This window comes from Mobula hypostoma, chromosome 8, assembly GCF_963921235.1.
Source record: "Mobula hypostoma chromosome 8, sMobHyp1.1, whole genome shotgun sequence".
Taxonomy (NCBI): Eukaryota; Metazoa; Chordata; class Chondrichthyes; order Myliobatiformes; family Myliobatidae; genus Mobula; species Mobula hypostoma.
In genome coordinates this window covers 10,406,579-10,425,268 of record NC_086104.1, presented here as the reverse complement: position 1 = coordinate 10,425,268, position 18,690 = coordinate 10,406,579, and the positions used below count along the sequence as shown (strand labels likewise).

The following is an 18,690-nucleotide window of genomic DNA, read 5'->3' as shown; positions in this document are numbered from 1 at the left end:
TCTATATTTGCTTTCTTTTTGCAATACTTATTCAATTTATATGCAGTATATAAATTCCAGTTAATTAGGCCATTGGTTAATCGGGGCGGCAGTTTATTTGGGACAACTCTTAAAGAACAAAAATTAAATTGAGAAGATAGCCAGGACTCACTTTGTTCATTTGGGCGACTGTGACACTTAATTGGGACAGGAGACTGTTGTGGAACAGTTTCTATCCAGCGTCAGTCGCGTGCAGTTGTCTGCCACTAGACACTACACTGTGCTTAGGTATGCTGTCCTGGCGAAGGGTTTCAGACCGAAACGTCGACTGTACTTTTCTCCGTGGGTGCTGCTGGGCCTGGTGAGTTCCTCCAGTATTTTGTGTGTGTTGCTCAGATTTCCAGCTGTGCTTAGAGAGATCAGTTTTTAAATAGTTTCATGTGTGTGTGTGTGTGTGTGTGTGTGTCCAAAAAGCAGTGATTTTTGTCACTGATAGTTGGAGAGAAATAAGCAGAATGGCAACTTGAAATTGTTTGGCTCACTGTGGTTCCAAACGTTCAGGGCTTGGAGATGCCAGAAATTTCACTTCTGAAGGTTTCACTTCTTCAAATTTATAGAAACATAGAAAATAGGTGCAGGAGTAGGCCATTCAGCCCTTCGAGCCTACACCACCATTCAGTACGATTGTGGCTGATCATCCAACTCAGAACCCTGTACCTGCCTTCCCTCCATACCCCCGATCCCTTTAGCCACAAGGGCCTTATCTAACTCCCTCTTAAATATAGCCAATGAACTGGCCCCAACTGTTTCCTGTGGCGGAGAATTCCACAGATTCACCACTCTCTGTGTGAAGAAGTTTTCCCTAATCTCGGTCCTAAAAGGCTTCCCCTTTATCCTCAAACTGTGACCCCTCGTTCTGGACTTCCCCAACATCGGGAACAATCTTCCTGCATCTAGCCTGTCCAATCCCTTTAGAATTTTATACGTTTCAATCAGATCCCCCCTCAATCTTCTAAATTCCAGCATTCATGTTGAATTTGTTAGTGAAAATGAAGATTTGGAAGATGCAACCATTGAGGTCCTTGTATGAAGGCAGTCCATTATCTGCACTAGATGCCTGTGTTAAGTTTGTTCATAAACAGTCATCAAAGAACAGGACAGATGATTTCCTCTGTCAATAACTAATATACCGTTTTATAATACGGTATCGGTAGTGTTATTTATTACCTATTTGATTTAAATACCTTGGGCAGGGTGTAGCACCTGCTTAGCACCCACCCACCCCCCCCCCCCGATCAGGGTCACGTGAAGCCAGGGGAGCAGGAGGTGGAAGGTCGTCCGAGCATCTGGTGCATATCACAAGTCCTAGTTATGTGACCACTAACGCCAGGCAGACAATCTCTGAAGAGTGTTGGTGTTGGCAACGTCTGGGGTCACCCGTCTTGTAAGGACACTGCCCAGAAGAAAGAAACAGCAAACCACTTCTGTAGAAAAATTTGCCAAGAACATTCACGGTCATGGAAAGACCATGATTGCCCATGTCATATGATAAGGCACATAATGAACGAACAGTATTTCTCACTGTTATTTAGAGTATAGTTATGTATTGCACTATACTGTTGTTGCAACAATTTTCACAACGCATGTCAGTGATAACGAACCCGATTCAGATTCGGATTCTGAATTCACCTGATTGTACCAGAAATCCATGCAACAGTGGGAAGGAGCTGTCCTTGAGCCTAATGGCAGAGGGCAGCTTTCAGGCTTTTGTACCTTCCGCCCGATGGGAGAGGAGAAAATATCCAAGGTGGGCGGAGACTTTGATTATGCTGGCCACTTCACCAAGACAGCAAGAATATACAGAGTCAAAGGAGGGGGAGGCTGGTTCTGCAACTCTTTGCAGTTTGTTGCAGTCACATGCAGAGCAGTTGCCGTGATGCATCGGGTTAGGACACTTTGGTGCATTGATTAAAAACTGGTGAGATTCAACGGGGATATGCAAATTTCTTTAGCCTCCTCATCTCTCCCTCTCTTACAGCTGCTGGATGGACAATGCCATCGTCTTCTACGTGACCTGCGTCTGCTACTTTGCGGTCCTCTTTCTGATGAACATCTCCATGTTCATCGTGGTGTTGATACAGATTTGTGGAAGGAACGGGAAGAAGAGCAACCGGAACATGAGGGAGGAGATCCTGCGTAATCTGCGGAGCGTCACCAGCCTGACCTTCCTTTTGGGGATGACGTGGGGCTTTGCATTCTTTGCCTGGGGCCCGGTGAATCTCATCTTCATGTACCTCTTCGCAATCTTCAACTCTTTGCAAGGTATTTGTGAAGAATTCCCTTTTACATTCCCTGATGTGTAGAACAAATATACATTTAACAAATTGACCGGCGGGCACGGCCTCAGAGAAGAAGAACGTCCATTTAGAACAGAGATGAGGGATTTCTTTAGCTAGAGGGTGGTAAACCTGTGGAATTCATTGCCTCAGAAAGTTGCGGAGGCCGAGTTATTGGGTTTATTCAAAGCAGAAGTTGATAGTTTCTTGATTAGGGAAGGTGTCAAAGGTTATGGGGAGAAGGCAGGAGAATGACGTTGAGAGCCAGGATGATGGAATGTCAGAGAAGACTCGATGGGCCTAAGGGCCAAGTTCTGCTCCAATTTTTTATGGTCTTTCTGTAGCTCTGCGTCATCATCTCGAGCAACATTTGAGGTGATCATCCAGTGCTTTTGAAAGACCATAAGGCTGTTTGGGGTGGCATAGTAGCGTAGTGGCTAGAACAATGCTCCACAGTACCTGATGGGTTCAATTCTCGCTCCTGCCTATAAGGAGGTTGTTTATATGTTCTCCCTGTGACCACATCATTTTCCTCCGGATGCTCCAGTTGCCTCCCTCAGTCCAAAGCCATACCGGTCGGTAGGTTAATTGGTCATTGTAGATTGTCCCATGGTTAGGCTAGGATTAAATCAGGGGTTGCTAGGCGTCACGGCTCTTAGGGCCACACGGAAGAAGCCCATGTGGTCTCCGGGAGAATGTAGCAAGCCCTGACAGACAGTGGCAGGAATTGAACCCCAATTGCTGATTGCTACCACTGTAATGGCATTGTGCAAACGTGCTATGCAGCCACTCTGAGCCTGGTGGTATGTGATTACCACATTTTGACAATGGGATTAACATGGAATTCTATCTCCAGGGTGACAAGACACCTAGTCAGATTCAGTGTTTAAAACTCATGCTCTCATCTTATTGAACGCAGGCTTCTTCATCTTCGTCTTCCACTGTGCTCTGAAGGAAAATGTGCAGAAGCAATGGAGAAGGTACCTTTGCTGTGGTAGATTCAGACTCCCAGAAAACTCAGGTATGTGCCAAAGACACGTTCCACTTTTGCCCCCTGTGTCAGGGAAGATGCAAGTGCTCTGACCACCTCCACTAATTTGTAATTTGTTATTCCAGTGTCTAGGATTTCATAAGGATTATCTTCAGGACTGGGCGTGGGGCTTTAGGACTGGAGGGCTTCAGAGATTGGATGGGTTGGCAATGTTGTAAGGGCTGAAGATGGCAAGAATGTCAAAGGTTATGGGAAGAAGGCAAGAAAATGGGGTTGAGAGGCATAATAAATCAACCATGATTGAATGTCAGTTCAGACTAGATGGGCCGAATGGCCTAATTCTGCTTCTATGTCTTATAATCTGATGATTTTCCCTGGAGTACAGCAGGCTGAAGGGTGCCCTCATAATGGTCTGTAAAAATCACGAGGAGTATAGAGTATAGGTCACGGTCTTTTACCCCAGGAGAGAGAATCAAAGACAAAATGGGCTAGGTTGAAGGCGAGGTGGGGGGGGGGATTAACAGGGGACCACCAGAGTAAAATTTTACACACAAGGGATCTGTGGATATAGAGAATGAAGTGCCAGGGGAAGTGGTAGGAGGTGGGTACAATTGCAACATTCAAGACAATTAGACAGGTACACGGATAGGAAAGGTTTGGAGCGAAGGTTCCCAGCGGGAGGTCCGTGCTTACTGGTATCGGTCCGTAGCATAAGAAAGGCTGGGAACACCTGTTTTAGAGGAATATAGGCCAAACATGGGTAAATGGGAATGTTGGTCAGCATGGCAGAGTTGGGCCAAAGGGCCTTTATCACTCTTACGAATTATAACAGAGAACAGGTAGCAGGAAAATTGATGGGATTATGCCATGAGCTGGCACTGATTTAATGGACTGAATGTCCCCCTTTGTGGCAAATATGAGGAATAGCGTGGGCGACCTGCTTTCATGAGAGGAACGTTGGATTACATTTTCTCTCCTATACTCTTTACAGAATGGAGCCGAACAATCACCAACAACACAAAGAAAGTGAGCTCCGACAACCTGGGCAAGTCCCTTTCCAGCAGCTCCATCGGCTCCAGCTCCACCAGCTGGGCCAGCAAGTTCAAGCCCGGCTCCAGCCTCTTCAAAAGCAGCACCAAGGGTGAGGGACACAAGCTCCTTGCCTAACACCTGGATTTTACTGACTAATCCTTACTCCAACCTTTATCTCTTTTCCAAGATGGTGCTGAGCTGTGGTCGTTGTTCAGATTTAGTTGCTCTCCGATTGGAGTACGTCACAAAACCATTTTCGTTTCATAATCTTGCTCGAGCTCTCTGGTCTTCTTTCACCAGTCTTAAATTTCAACAGTCTCCCTCAAAAGATTATTGGCAGGTCAGCTTTTTTTTTGTAATGCACTCCAAAACTGTGGAGTTCAATATCTAAAACTTTAAGAGATGCAAACTCTGTTGATACATTTAGAAACCAGCTCAATACCTATTTATTTAACCTTGCTCTAACTAACAACTTTTTGTCTTATATTTTCATGTTTATTTTGTTTTATTTTCACGTTTGCACTTTATCTGGATATTGTAAAGCACTTCGAACTGTATGAAAAGTGCTCTATAAATATTATGATTATTATTATTATTGTATTTTTATTTTTTTCTCAGACCAAACTGGTGAAACCTGAGGTGCTGGCATAGCCGAGCAGACTCATTTCTCAATTGCCAATAACTTTTCAACTATTCTGGTAGTGTTTAGAATGGTGGCTTTCTGAAGATTTTTTGCTGATTTATTGAAGATTTATTGCTGTGTCAGCCTAATTATTTAATACTATTGTGTAGTGACTTTGGGGTAATACCCAGTTGCAGAAATTACCCTGTTCATGTTCCATAGTCTTTAAAATTTCCTCTTTTAATTCAGTGTATTTCTGGTGCTTTTCACTTATTGATTTCTGTACATTATCTGTGTTTTTTATTATTATTATTATTATTTTAGTTGCTTTTTTTAAGATTATAGGGATGGCTTTGGGGACTGAGAGAGGGGGTTAGGGGCAGGTTCCTTCACTTTTCATTGGCTCTTCACAACTCTGGATCATCTGGATAGCAATGATCAAATCAAATCAAGTTCCAGCTTAATTATCATTCAACCATATATGAATTCAGCCAAATGAAACAGTATTCGAGGTGAAGGTGCAAAACATAAATAGCAGATTCAAAATAGTGAGCACACAAATATAGGCATGTCTCCAGCCTGTCATTCCACTGATTGGACACTGGGGGGCAGCACCAATGGGCGAGGCCTGCTCCCAACCGAGCATGGACATCATGCTATATCAGTGTCTCCTCTCCTGGACTACTGCAGCAGGCAAGCCGGCAGCATGAAACCAAGTCCTTGATACAACGGAGACCTGATGCAGACATCTTCGTCGATTGCAGCCCAGCATTCAATGCTGTCATCCCCTCAGAACTAACCAATAAGCTCTCCAAGGCCTTGGCTTTGATGCTCGAGCAACCGGATTCTCACTTGCAGACCCCAGTCAGTTCGGATTGGTAAAAACATCTCCTCCACCAACTCCGTCATCACAGGGCCGTGTGCTTAGCCCCCTGCTCTACTTGCTTTATACTTATGACTGTGTGGGTAAGCACAGCTCGAATGCCATGCTCAAGTTTGCTGATGACACCACTGTTGTAGGCCAACTCAAAGGTGGCGATGAACCAGCGTGTCGGAGGGAGACTGAAATCTGGCTGAGTGGTGTCAGGGCACTAACACAGGTCTATGACAGCGAGATCATTTTCTTCAGGAGAAGGAAACCAGAGGTCCATGAGGTACTCCTCATCAGGAGTGGAGAGGGTCAGCGACCTGAAATTCCTCGATGCTATTACCTTACAGGACCTATCCTGCGTCTAGCATGTGCGTTATGAAGAAAGTACAGCAACACCTCTACTTCCTTAGGAACTTAACGAAGATCCGGTATGACTTCTAAAACTTTGATAAACTTCTAGAGATGTGGCGAGACAGCCGGTGTATGGGACTGAGTGTGATCCTGGATTCCACTCATGATGGAATGGCAGAGCAGACTCAATGGGCTAAATGGCCTAATTCTGCTCCTATGGTCTTATGGTCTGATGTGTAGGGAGAGAATATTGTCTGCTTGCATCACAGCCTGGTTTGGAAACACCAATGGCCTTGAACGGAAAATCCTACAAAAAGTAATGGACACAGCCCAGTCCGTCTCGGGTAAATCCCTCCCCACCATTGAGCACATCTGCGTGAAACATTGTCGCAGGAAAGTGGTATCCATCATCAGGGACCCTTGCTGCTGCCATCAGGAAGAAGGTACAGGAGCCGCTGGACTCACACCACCAGGTTTGGGAACGGTTATTAACCCACAGCTATCAGGGTCTTGAACCAGAAGGGATAACTTCACTCAACCTCACTTGCCCCATTATTGAAATGTTCCCGCAACCTCTGAACCCCCTTTCAAGGACTCTTCATCTCGATTTCTTGATATTTATTGCTTTTTTATTTATTATTATTTCTTTCTTTTTGTGTTTGCACAGTTTTTTTTGCCTTTTGCACAAAGGTTGAAAGTCCATGTTGGTGTGGTCTCTCATTGATTCTGTTATGGTTAATATTCTTTTGTGGACTGCTAGAGCATACCCGCAAGGAAATGGATCTCAGGGTTGTATATGGTGACATACATGTACTTTGATGATAAATTTACTTTGAACTTTGAGGCCAGGGATGTGGAGGAGGGGGGAGGGGGGTGGAATTAGAGGCCAGGCCAGTGTGTAAGCTTCTGGCCCACATTCAAAAGCCAGTGATGCGGACGTAGGACATCGAGGGTTAGAGGTCGGGCTGGAAGTCCAGCATCAATGAGGGCTGCTGAGGACAACGCCTGAGGGTTGAATCGGAAGTCCGGAAGTTGAAGCCCACTGGTGGGAAGCTGAATCTGTGAACCCCTACCGGGAAGTCGAGGGTCCGATGTCTGTGAGACCGAGTCTGCTGGAGGCCGGAGGCCGCAGCCTGAACCCTGTACTATGGTTGAAGTTGTGCGTATGCACAGGTGGAAGGGAAAAGCAGGGCTTGTTTTGCTGTTGTTGTTTTGTTGTTTGTTGTGTTTTATTTTATTGTATTCTGTGATGTTCTGCTGAACATTGTGGGGATGCTATGTTGGCACTAGAATGTGTGGTGACATTGTGGGCTGTCCCTGGCACAGTCTCGGGTGCATTGATTGTTAAAGCAAGCAACGCATTTCAACGCAAACAACAGGAATTCTGCAGATGCTGGAAATTCAAGCAACACACATCAAAGTTGCTGGTGAACGCAGCAGGCCAGGCAGCATCTGTAGGAAGAGGTGCAGTCGACGTTTCAGGCCGAGACCCTTCGTCAGGACTAACTGAAGGAAGAGTGAGTAAGGGATTTGAAAGCTGGAGGGGGAGGGGGAGATGCAAAATGATAGGAGAAGACAGGAGGGGGAGGGATGGAGCCGAGAGCTGGACAGGTGATAGGCAAAAGGGATACGAGAGGATCATGGGACAGGAGGTCTGGGAAGAAAGACAAGGTGGGGGGGACCCAGAGGATGGGCAAGAGGTATATTCAGAGGGACAGAGGGAGAAAAAGGAGAGTGAGAGAAAGAATGTGTGCATAAAAATAAGTAACAGATGGGGTACGAGGGGGAGGTGGGGCCTTAGCGGAAGTTAAAGAAGTCGATGTTCATGCCATCAGGTTGGAGGCTACCCAGCCTCCGGGTCCAACATATTATTCTCCGTAACTTCCGCCACCTCCAACGGGATCCCACCACTAAGCACATCTTTCCCTCCCCCCCCCCCTCTGCATTCTGCAGGGATCGCTCCCTACGCAACTCCCCTGTCCATTCGTCCCCTCCATCCCTCCCCACTGATCTCCCTCCTGGCACTTATCCGTGTAAGCGGAACAAGTGCTACACATGCCCTTACACTTCCTCCCTTACCACCATTCAGGGCCCCAAACAGTCCTTCCAGGTGAGGCAACACTTCACCTGTGAGTCGACTGGGGTGATATACTGCGTCCGGTGCTCCCGATGTGGCCTTTTATATATTGGCGAGACCCGACGCAGACTGGGAGACCGCTTTGCTGAACATCTACGCTCTGTCCGCCAGAGAAAGCAGGATCTCCCAGTGGCCACACATTTTAATTCCACATCCCATTCCCATTCTGACATGTCTATCCACGGCCTCCTCTACTGTAAAGATGAAGCCACACTCAGGTTGGAGGAACAACACCTTATATTCCGTCTGGGTAGCCTCCAACCTGATGGCATGAACATCGACTTCTCTAACTTCCGCTAAGGCCCCACCTCCCCCTCGTACCCCAGCTGTTACTCCTTTTTATGCACACATTCTTTCTCTCACTCTCCTTTTTCTCCCTCTGTCCCTCTGAATATACCTCTTGCCCATCCTCTGGGTCACCCCCCCCCCCGTCTTTCTTCCTGGACCTCCTGTCCCATGATCCTCTCGTATCCCCTTTTGCCTATCACCTGTCCAGCTCTTGGCTCCATCCCTCCCCCTCCTGTCTTCTCCTATCATTTTGCATCTCCCCCTCCCCCTCCAGCTTTCAAATCCCTTACTCACTCTTCCTTCAGTTAGTCCTGACGAAGGGTCTCGGCCTGAAACGTCGACTGTACCTCTTCCTACAGATGCTGCTTGGCCTGCTGCGTTCACCAGCAACTTTGATGTGTGTTGCAACGCATTTCAATGTATCTTTTGATGTAAATGTGATAAATCTGAATCTTGAATTTTGAACCTTAGTTCATTCCTTTTATATCAAAGATTCAACTTCTTCATTTCTTCCTTCAGCTCCTCAGTAACACTGCCTCTGCCAAACACAGGTTGTCCGGGTTACGAATGCCCAATTTATGGACCCTCCCACATAAGAATGAACTCTTGTAATATTATTAAATTCAAATGTCTGGCGTGTGGTACATCAGACTAGTTTCAGAGCCAGATTAAGAATCAGGTTTATTGTCACTGACGTATGTGTGAGATTTATCATTTCATGGCAGCAGTACAGAGCACGACATTAAATAGACAGTAAATCACAATAAGAAATACAGTGGATTCCAGTTAATTAGGTCACATTGGGACCGGTACATTATGGTGCAATTTAGCGACTGCCCTTAGTAGTCAGTTTCATGGAGATAGTTAAAAAACGAGTCAAAAATGAAATAGAACGCAAGCAATACTACTATAGTACTATAAAACTGTGTGTTAGTTCCTAAAAGTGGACAAATTCATACAGTGTATGCTGCTGCGTTCCTTTGATTAATTGGAAATGAACAAAATCAGTGCAGAAAATTGATCCATTATGTGATCCATTGCTTTGTTTGAACCCAATCGTGTTGCACGTTTTGTAGCCAAGGAACCACCCAGTGTAGCGTGATAGAAAAAAATAGTCCTGTTTCGTCGGCATTGTGGATACCATCTGCATGTGCAAACTTTTTGAAGCAAGTCAGGGAGTTTTGTAGATTTCTATGTTTCTGCACTTACAGCATAAGTACCATCTTTCTCGCCATGTGCTCTTTTGAATTTAATGTGGTGCCAGCATTTCCACAGAGACAACTAACCATCCGTTGCTTTAAAATCTTCATGGTCCCAGCTTCTTAGCTAGCTCCTCTGACTTGTTTTTGTCTAACCTTGGTCCACCGACCTGCACATCTCATCCAGGTACAATGGAAAACCATTGATTGAGGTCCTCTTCAACATCTGGATGTTTTCATATTCTCATTTTTGGGATTTTTTGTATTTTATCTTGCTGGTGTATTAGCACATCAGTTATCTCTGGCAGCTGACAATGAGTGGTGTTTGGTGGATAGCTTTTAAACTGTTAGATGGATGGCTCTTACCTGTGGGGTAATTTTTTTGGCCAGTGTCAAATCTTTTCGTGGCTTCTTGGCAAGGGTCTGAAACTTTTTCAAGTCCAAATTAAAAACAAATTATCAAAAATCACTGCTTTTTTAATTGACATCCATCAGCCCAAATAGATAACAATAGACAATAGGTGCAGGAGTAGGCCATTCAGTCCTTTGAGCCAGCACCACCATTCACTGTGATCATGGCTGATCATCCACAATCAGTACCCTTTTCCTGCCTTCTCCCCATATCCCTCCACTCCGCTATCTATAAGAGTTCTATCTTAACTCTTTCTTGAAAGCATCTAGAGAATCAGCCTCCACTACCTTCTGAGGCAGAGCATTCCACAGAACCACAACTCTCTGCGTGAAAAAGTTTTTCCTCAACTCCATTCTAAATTGTCTGCCCCTTATTCTTAAACTGTGGCCTCTGGTCCTGGACTCCCCCAACATCGGGAACATGTTTCCTGCCTCTAGCGTGTCCAATCCCTTAATAATCTTATATGTTTCAATCAGATCCCCTCTCATCCTTCTAACATAACACAAACACACACAAAAGACGCTATTTAAAAACTGTTCATTCTAAGCACGGTAGAGTGTCTAATGGCCACACAATATATGCAGCAGGCACGAGCTAGAAATGTTTTGTCAACAGCCTCCTGTCCCAATTAAGAGGCATAGTGTCCCAAATAAACAAAGGGAATCCCGGCTATTTTCTCAATTTTTGTTCTTTAAGAGCTGTCCCAAATTAGCAGCTGCCCTGAATAACTGAAGCTCAATTAACTGGAATCCACCATGTATGTATATGTACGTGCACTGTATATAACTACTGAAAAATAAGAGGGAAAATATTCATGGGTTCATGGACCATTCAGAAATCTGTTGATGGAGGGGAAGAAGATATTCCTAACACACTGAGTGTGTGTCTTCAGGCTCCTGTGCCTCCTCCCTGATGGTAGTAATGAGAAAAGGGCATATCTTCTTTCTCCTTCCATCTTATGTAGGGCGTTAAGAAGCCAAATGGTGTGTTGGCTTTCATTAGCTGGTGGACTGAATTCAAGAGCCACGAGGTAGCGTTGCAGCTCTATTAAACCTTGGTTAGAACACACTTGGAATATGGTGTTCAGTTCTGGATGTCTCGTTACAGGGAGGACGTGGAAGCTATAGAGAGGGTGCAGAGACTTACCAGGATACTGCCTGAATTAGAGAGCATGTTTTATGAGGATAGGTTGAATAAGCTAGGACCTCTCTCTTTGGAGCTCGGAAGGATGAGAGGTGACCTAATGGAGAAGTACACGATGGTAAGAGTCACAGATTGAGTGGACAGCCAGAGATTTTTTCTCAGGGCAAAGATGACTGATATGAGAGGTCATAGTTTTAAGGTAATTGAAATGTAGTATAGGGGGATGTCACAGAGAGTGGTGGGTGCAATGGACATGCTCCAGGATGCGGTGGTAGATGCAGATACACTGGGGGCATTTAATGGGCTCTTAGATGGGCATATTGAAGAAAGACAGTGAAGGACCAAGTGGGAACGAAGGGTTAGATTAATCTTTGAGTAGATTGTAAATTTTCTCTGTATTCGTTTAATCTGATGGATATCTTTCCTTTAGGTAATTTACCAAAACTGCACACAATACTCCATCTTTGGCCTCACCAATGTCTTATACATCTTGAACACAATGTCCCAACTCCTGTACTCAGTGCTCTGATTTATGAAGATCAGTGGGCCAAATGCGCTCCACATGACCCTATCTACCAGTGTGGCTGCTCTGAAGGAATTATGGATCAGTATTCCCAGATCCTTTTATTCTACTGCCCTGCACAGAACCCTTCCGTTCACTGTGTAAGTTCTAACCTGGCCAGTCCTCTCAAAGTACAACATCTCCCACAATTTACACAAGACAGTGAAGAGAGAAAAGGCTTGTATAAAACAAGACTTCAGTACAAACGTCACCAGTCCCGATGAACGGTTTTGGCCCCAGACATCGACTGTTTATTCCCTTCCGCAGATGCTGCCTGACCTGCAGAGTCCCTCCGGTATTTTCTGTTCATTGTTCAGGGATATAACAGTGCAAGAGATGGTCCGTAGGTTTCCGTTGCTGAGGTACAGCTAGGGTTTTGCAGGTCGGTTCAAGGACCCACATTATGAGGTGTCCCTGAACCTAGTGGTGGAGGGCTTCAGGCTTTTATACCTCCTGCCGGATGGTAGCCACAAGAGGAGGGTGTGGCCTGACAGGTGGGATCCTTATGATACATGCCACCTTGAGGCAGTGCTTCCTGTAGGTGCTTGTACCCCCCACAACACACCCAACATTCCCCACCCGAGACCCCATTTAAGATTATTCAACTCAGACGAAAACCTGGACAGGGCTCTCCTTGCTCTGGAATGTAACAGGAACTCCCGGTAAGTCAAGCCGCACCTGTTTAAGGAGAAACAGAGCCATTGTATTTGCTCAAAGTTCCTTCACCTGAACTGCGACTGCAGTGTACTGTGCTCCTTGTAATGGAAGTTCACTCTCACACAATTCACCTTTCAGTTCCAAAAGAACTGAGAGAGAATAAAAATTTGCTCTGACTGAATTTATGTGTGGAAAAAAAAACAAAATAAAGACAAAATGCAAAAGGAACAACTATATCTGTCAATTCTTATCAAGGGTTTGTGTTACGGAAGATTGTGATATGGAGGGTTTTCTATGGACGCAGCCCTTCTTAATGCGCGGGACGTACCATAGTCAGGCACAACGAGTTTTAAGAGAAAGGGGATGTGGAGAGGAGTAGAGGTCTGTACAGATTAACGGGTAATGGGTTTATTATTCTCACAGATGAGATCTTGTAGGGGAATGTAGCTGAGAGTCAAATAGATCAGCCATGATGAAATGATGGAGCTGACTCGATGGGTCAAATAAGACCATAAGATCTAGCAGCAGAATCAGGCTATTTGGCCCATTGAATCTGCCCCACCATTTCATCATGTGTGATTCAATATTCCTCTCAGTCCCAATCTCCTGCCTTCTCCCTGTATCCCTCATGCCCTGAACAATCATGAATCTACCAGCTTCTGCCTTAAATAGACATAAAGACTTGGCCTCCGCGGCTTTCTGTGGTAACGAATTCCACAGATTCACCACTGTCTGGTTAAAGTAATTCTTCATCACGTCTGTTCTAAAAGGACGCCCCCTCTATTCTGGGGCTGTGTCCTCTGGTCTTAGACCTTTCCACTACAAGAAACATCCTCTCCACATCCACTCTATCAAAGCCTTTCACCATTGGATAGTTTTCACTGAAGTCACCCTTCATTCCTCTGAATTCTATTGAATACAGGCGCAGAGCCATCAAACACTCTTCATACGACAAGCTGTTCAAACCTGGAATCACTTTTGTAAAAAATATCCTGTATCTTATGGTCTCATGTACCGAATAAAGAGAAGACTTTCTGTTTGCCTACCGTTGAGACAGATCATTCCATATATATCCATGCATCGAGGTAGTACAAATGGTAAAACAGAAAGCAGGATACAGTGTTACAGTTACAGAGAAAGTGCAGTGCAGCTAGATAGTAAGGTGCAAGGACCACAATGAGGTGGGCTGAAGGATTAAATGTCCATCTTTATCATATAACAGATCCATTTAAGCATTTAGTAACTTCAGGATACATGCTGTCCCTTGAGCTGGGTAGTATGTACTTTCAGGAATTGGTATCTCCTGCCTGATGTGAGGTGGGAGAAGAGAGAATGAGTGGATTGGGAGGGGTTCTTGATTATGTTGGCTGTTTTCCCAGGGTAGTAGGAAGTGTAGACAGAATCAACTAAGGGGAGGCAGATCTTAAGAAAAGAAGAGATTCTGCAGATACTGGAAATTTTAAGCAATGTGCTCAAAATGTTGGAGGAACTCAGTGGGAGTTGAGATTGGCTGAGTTCTTCCAGCATTTTGTTTGTGTTACGATATAGGAGTGGTCTGGTTTTCATGACAGACTGGGCTGTGTCCACAACTCTCTGCGATTTCCTGTGGTCTTTGTGGATAGCAGCTGAGATTAAAAGATGAGACAAAGGATTGACATGAGACTCTGCAGATGCTGGAAATCCAGAGCAACACACACAAACTGTTGGAAGAACTCAGCAGGCCAGGCAGCATCTGTGGAGGAGAATACAAGTCGACTTATTGGCTGAGTCCCTTCACCAGGTCTGGAAAGGAAGCAGGGAAGGAACCTACCAGATTGTACTCCTCCCCCTCCCCACAACTTCTCATTCTGGCCTCTGCCCTCCAGTTTTGTCAGTGTGGACTTTGCACATTCTCTCCCTGACCTCTGGATGCATCACTTTTGTACAAAGGCACGCGGACTGGAAGGTTCATCGATCACTGCAAATTGCTTCTTGGCGTGTCGGTGGGCAGTGGAACCTGGGAGGGAGCTGATTGGAAAATGTGGGGAAGTGAAACGGGGCCGGAGCAGGGTTAGAGAAAGAAGATTAACACAAGAGTTCTGCAGAATAACACAAAGTGCCAGAGGAACCCTACAGGTCAGGCAGTCCTGATGCAGGATCTTGGCCCAAAATGTCAACTGTTTATTCCTCTCCATTGAAGCTGCCTGACTTACTGCATTCATCTGTGGAACGCATGGTAAGGTAAGTGTTAATTAATGTCTAGGCAAGCATAGATTGCAGACAGTCCAGGCAAGAAAGATCTTTGAAGAACATAGTTTCCCTTTGCACAGCAGCAAACTGGAGCTGTTAGGCTTACCGAGACGAGATAAAAATGTAACAGAAAGATGCAAAGGGCACACACACCGAGTGAGGGACAATGGTTTTACTAATTGGTAGCTTGTAGTTTCTATTGGGTCAGCTGGTGGTGTAGTGGCATAAGCACTGGACTCCAAAGCAGATAGTCCTGAGTTCAAACCCAGCCAGGTCCCAACCTGGGCAACAGCAGTATCTGTGTGGAAGAAAGGCCTGGCAGTCTACTTCTGTATCTTGCCGTGAAAACCCTGTGACCCTGTGGTCCATGAGGTCACGAATAATCGGACTCGACTTAACGACTGAACAACAACAAAGTTTCTATTGACTTTTAGCATCTGTATTGTGAGTGGCAATTGATCTTGTAAATGAGGAATTTGAATATACACAAGGTTATCAATGGGCAATATCCATAACTGCTGATCAATTCTGTATAAAAACGGCATTTCTCTGTCCGGACATCAGAACATTGTAGAATGAGGGGGCCATGCTGTTCTCCATGTGCACAAGTAAAACAGAGTGTGGTTATGGAACAAATGCAGGTTGTCAGAGCCCAGGTAATTGGTGACGACACTGTCAGCATTCAGTGTGTATTACTTCAGAGCAGGATAGACAGTGGGCAGGGATTTGATGGGGCAAAGAGCCTGATTCTGGTCAGTCTCTCGATGCTCCCAGATTATTTGGTTGCTGCCGCAGGTGGGAGTTTGCGGTGCATAAGTAAGCTATTCTCCGCGCAGTACAACAGTGACTGCGCCTTCACTACGCTGCAAATACAACTGCAGCTACGTAAATGTATGTCTGTTTTTGAAGGACACAGGTGCTCTATATGCTGTCACGCTATTCTGAATAACATCTATTGATGTGTTTCTGGAACAGGATGAGGCCTTCTGAGAATTTGTCCCTGTGCAGAGATGAGTTCCCCTTAAAAGGTAAACCATGTTGCGTAACCACCATTGCTTGGTCACCAATGGCGGCAGCCATCTTGTGTTGACGGGGTGTCCAGTTGCTCTGGCCCACGGCAAATGACCATTGCACGCAACCAGTAGATGGGTGTAAGTGGGAGACATTCCCCTACGCTGCTGGTTGAGGTTCTGTGCTCTTGCTTGGCTTGGTGCATCCACAGCTGGGAGGCCACTTCCCTCCTGGCAGGGTGGTGCGGAGATGCTGCACTTCCAGCTTTTACTCGATGCCATTTCTGCGCTGAGCTGGCCACTGCTGATTGGACGCGTGCATGCTTGTTGGAGTGAGGGTTCGAGGAGTTCGGGTTTCCGTGCATGCCTCATAAATGCAAGTAATTCTTCTGGTGCTGGAAATCCAGAGCAGCACGCACGAGATGCTAGAGGAGCACAGAAGGGCAGGCAGCATCTACGGAGAGGAATAAACGGTTGGTGTTTCAGGTTGACACCCTTCATCAGGACTGGAAAAGAAGGGGGAAGAAGTTATTATCAATGTTGTTCTGCCTCATGCACTGTGTATTGATTTGATCAGTCCTGCTGAAGGGTGTCAGCCTTGAAAGTCGAATCTATATTCCCTTTCTTAGATGCTGCCTGACCTGCTGAGTTCCTCCAGCATTTTGTGTGTGTTGCCGTGCATGGTTCAGGTCTCTTTCAAAGCGTGCCTTCCTTTATCCCACCTCTGCGCACTCTCCCTTTTCCTATATCTTGGAACCTTGACTGGCTTTTGGCCTTTCTTGCCAGGGTGCTCTTGGTCACTGCATGCATCGTGGCATTATATGAGAGGTCTGATGTCTTACTAGGGTCATTGCTCATGGAGTTGGATGGCAAAGAGGGTTTTGTTCCTCTGCTGCGCACTGGGACAATGCAAACCTTCCTTCAAACATTATACTCTTGGATGTAATCTAGTCATGTTCAGGAAAGAGCAATTAACCAAAGGTCTCTGCTCACCAAGTTGAAGCTCATTGTCATTCAACGGTATACATGTGTACCGCCAAACAAAACAATGGTCATCTGGACCAAGGTGCACAGCACAGTATGTATAGAAACATAGAAACATAGAAAGTAGGTGCAGGAGTAGGCCATTCGGCCCTTCGAGCCTGCACCGCCATTTATTATGATCATGGCTGATCATTCAACTCAGAACCCTGCACCAGCCTTCCCTCCATACCCCCTGATCCCCGTAGCCACAAGGACCATATCTAACTCCCTCTTAAATATAGCCAATGAACCGGCCTCAACTGTTTCCTGTGGCAGAGAATTCCACAGATTCACCACTCTCTGTGTGAAGAAGTTTTTCCTAATCTCGGTCCTAAAAGGCTTCCCCTTTATCCTCAAACTGTGACCCCTCGTTCTGGACTTCCCCAACATCGGGAACAATCTTCCTGCATCTAGCCTGTCCAATCCCTTTAGAATTTTATACGTTTCAATCAGATCCCCCCTCAATCTTCTAAATTCCAACGAGTACAAGCCCAGTTCATCCAGTCTTTCTTCATATGAAAGTCCTGCCATCCCAGGAATCAATCTGGTGAACCTTCTTTGTACTCCCTCTATGGCAAGTCTTTCCTCAGATTAGGGGACCAAAACTGCACACAATACTCCAGGTGTGGTCTCACCAAGGCCTTGTACAACTGCAGTAGTACCTCCCCGATCCTGTACTCGAATCCTCTCGATATAAATGCCAGCATACCATTCGCCTTTTTCACCGCCTGCTGTACCTGCATGCCCACTTTCAATGACTGGTGTATAATTTTCTGTTGCTATTTGAGGAGAGGGGCATTATGACTGTGAGGGCAGTTTGCTGTTCTCGGTGTCGGATGTGGGAGGCCCTGGAGTCTCCAAGCCTCCCGGACGTCTACATCTGCGCCAAGTGCATCGAGATGCAGCTCCTAAGGGACCGCGTTACGGAACTGGAGCTGCAGCTCGATGACCTTCGTCTGGTCAGGGAGAGTGAGGAGGTGATAGAGAGGAGTGGAAGGCAGGTGGTCACGCCGGGGCCACGGGAGGCAGACAAGTGGGTCACGGTTAGGAGGGGGAAGGGGAAAAGGAAGGTGATGGGGAGTACCCCGGCGGCTGTGCCCCTTAACAACAGGTACTCCTGTTTGAGTACTGTTGGGGGGGACAGCTTACCCGGGGGAAGCGACAGTGGCCCTGCCTCCGGCACAGAGTCTGGCCCTGTAGCTCAGAAGGGTAGGGCAAGGAAGAGGAGGGCAGTTGTGATAGGGGACTCGATAGTAAGGGGGTCAGATAGGCGATTCTGTGGACGCAGTCCAGAGACTCGGATGGTAGTTTGCCTCCCTGGTGCCAGGGTCCAGGATATTTCTGATCGTGTCCAAGATATCCTGAAGTGGGAGGGTGAAGAGCCAGAGGTCCTGGTACATATAGGTACCAATGACATAGGTAGGAAAAGGGATGAGGTCCTGAAAGAAGAATATAGGGAGCTAGGAAGGGAGTTGAGAAAAAGGACCGCAAAGGTAGTAATCTCGGGATTACTGCCTGTGCCACGCGACAGTGAGAGTAGGAATGCGATGAGGTGGAGGATAAATGCGTGGCTGAGGGATTGGAGCAGGGGGCAGGGATTCAAGTTTTTGGATCATTGGGACCTCTTTTGGCGCAGGTGTGACCTGTACAAAAAGGACGGGTTACACTTAAATCCTCGGGGGACCAATATCCTGGCAGGGAGATTAGCGGGGGCTACTGAGGTGACTTTAAACTAGAATGGTTGGGGGGTGGGAATCAAATTAAAGCGGCTAGGTGTGAGGAGGTTAGTTCACAACAGAGGGATGGGAACCAGTGCAGAGAGACAGAGGGGTGTAAAGTGAGCGTAGA

At 46.1% G+C, this 18,690-nt stretch overlaps 1 protein-coding gene across 5 annotated transcripts in view; it reads left to right on the top strand.

The window, feature by feature from the left end:
- adgrg6 (adhesion G protein-coupled receptor G6) overlaps positions 1 to 18,690 on the top strand; it is a 188,770-nt gene that overhangs the window by 156,920 nt on the left and 13,160 nt on the right. For 4 of the 5 annotated variants that reach the window (XM_063055459.1, XM_063055458.1, XM_063055457.1 and 1 more), the window contains 3 exons: positions 2,018 to 2,301; positions 3,235 to 3,336; positions 4,298 to 4,447. In XM_063055459.1, the coding sequence (XP_062911529.1) occupies positions 2,018 to 2,301; positions 3,235 to 3,336; positions 4,298 to 4,447 (536 nt within the window). Of the gene's footprint in view, positions 1 to 2,017; positions 2,302 to 3,234; positions 3,337 to 4,297; positions 4,448 to 15,784; positions 15,838 to 18,690 lie in introns of all 5 variants that reach the window. The other variant, XM_063055461.1, reaches the window with a different exon arrangement.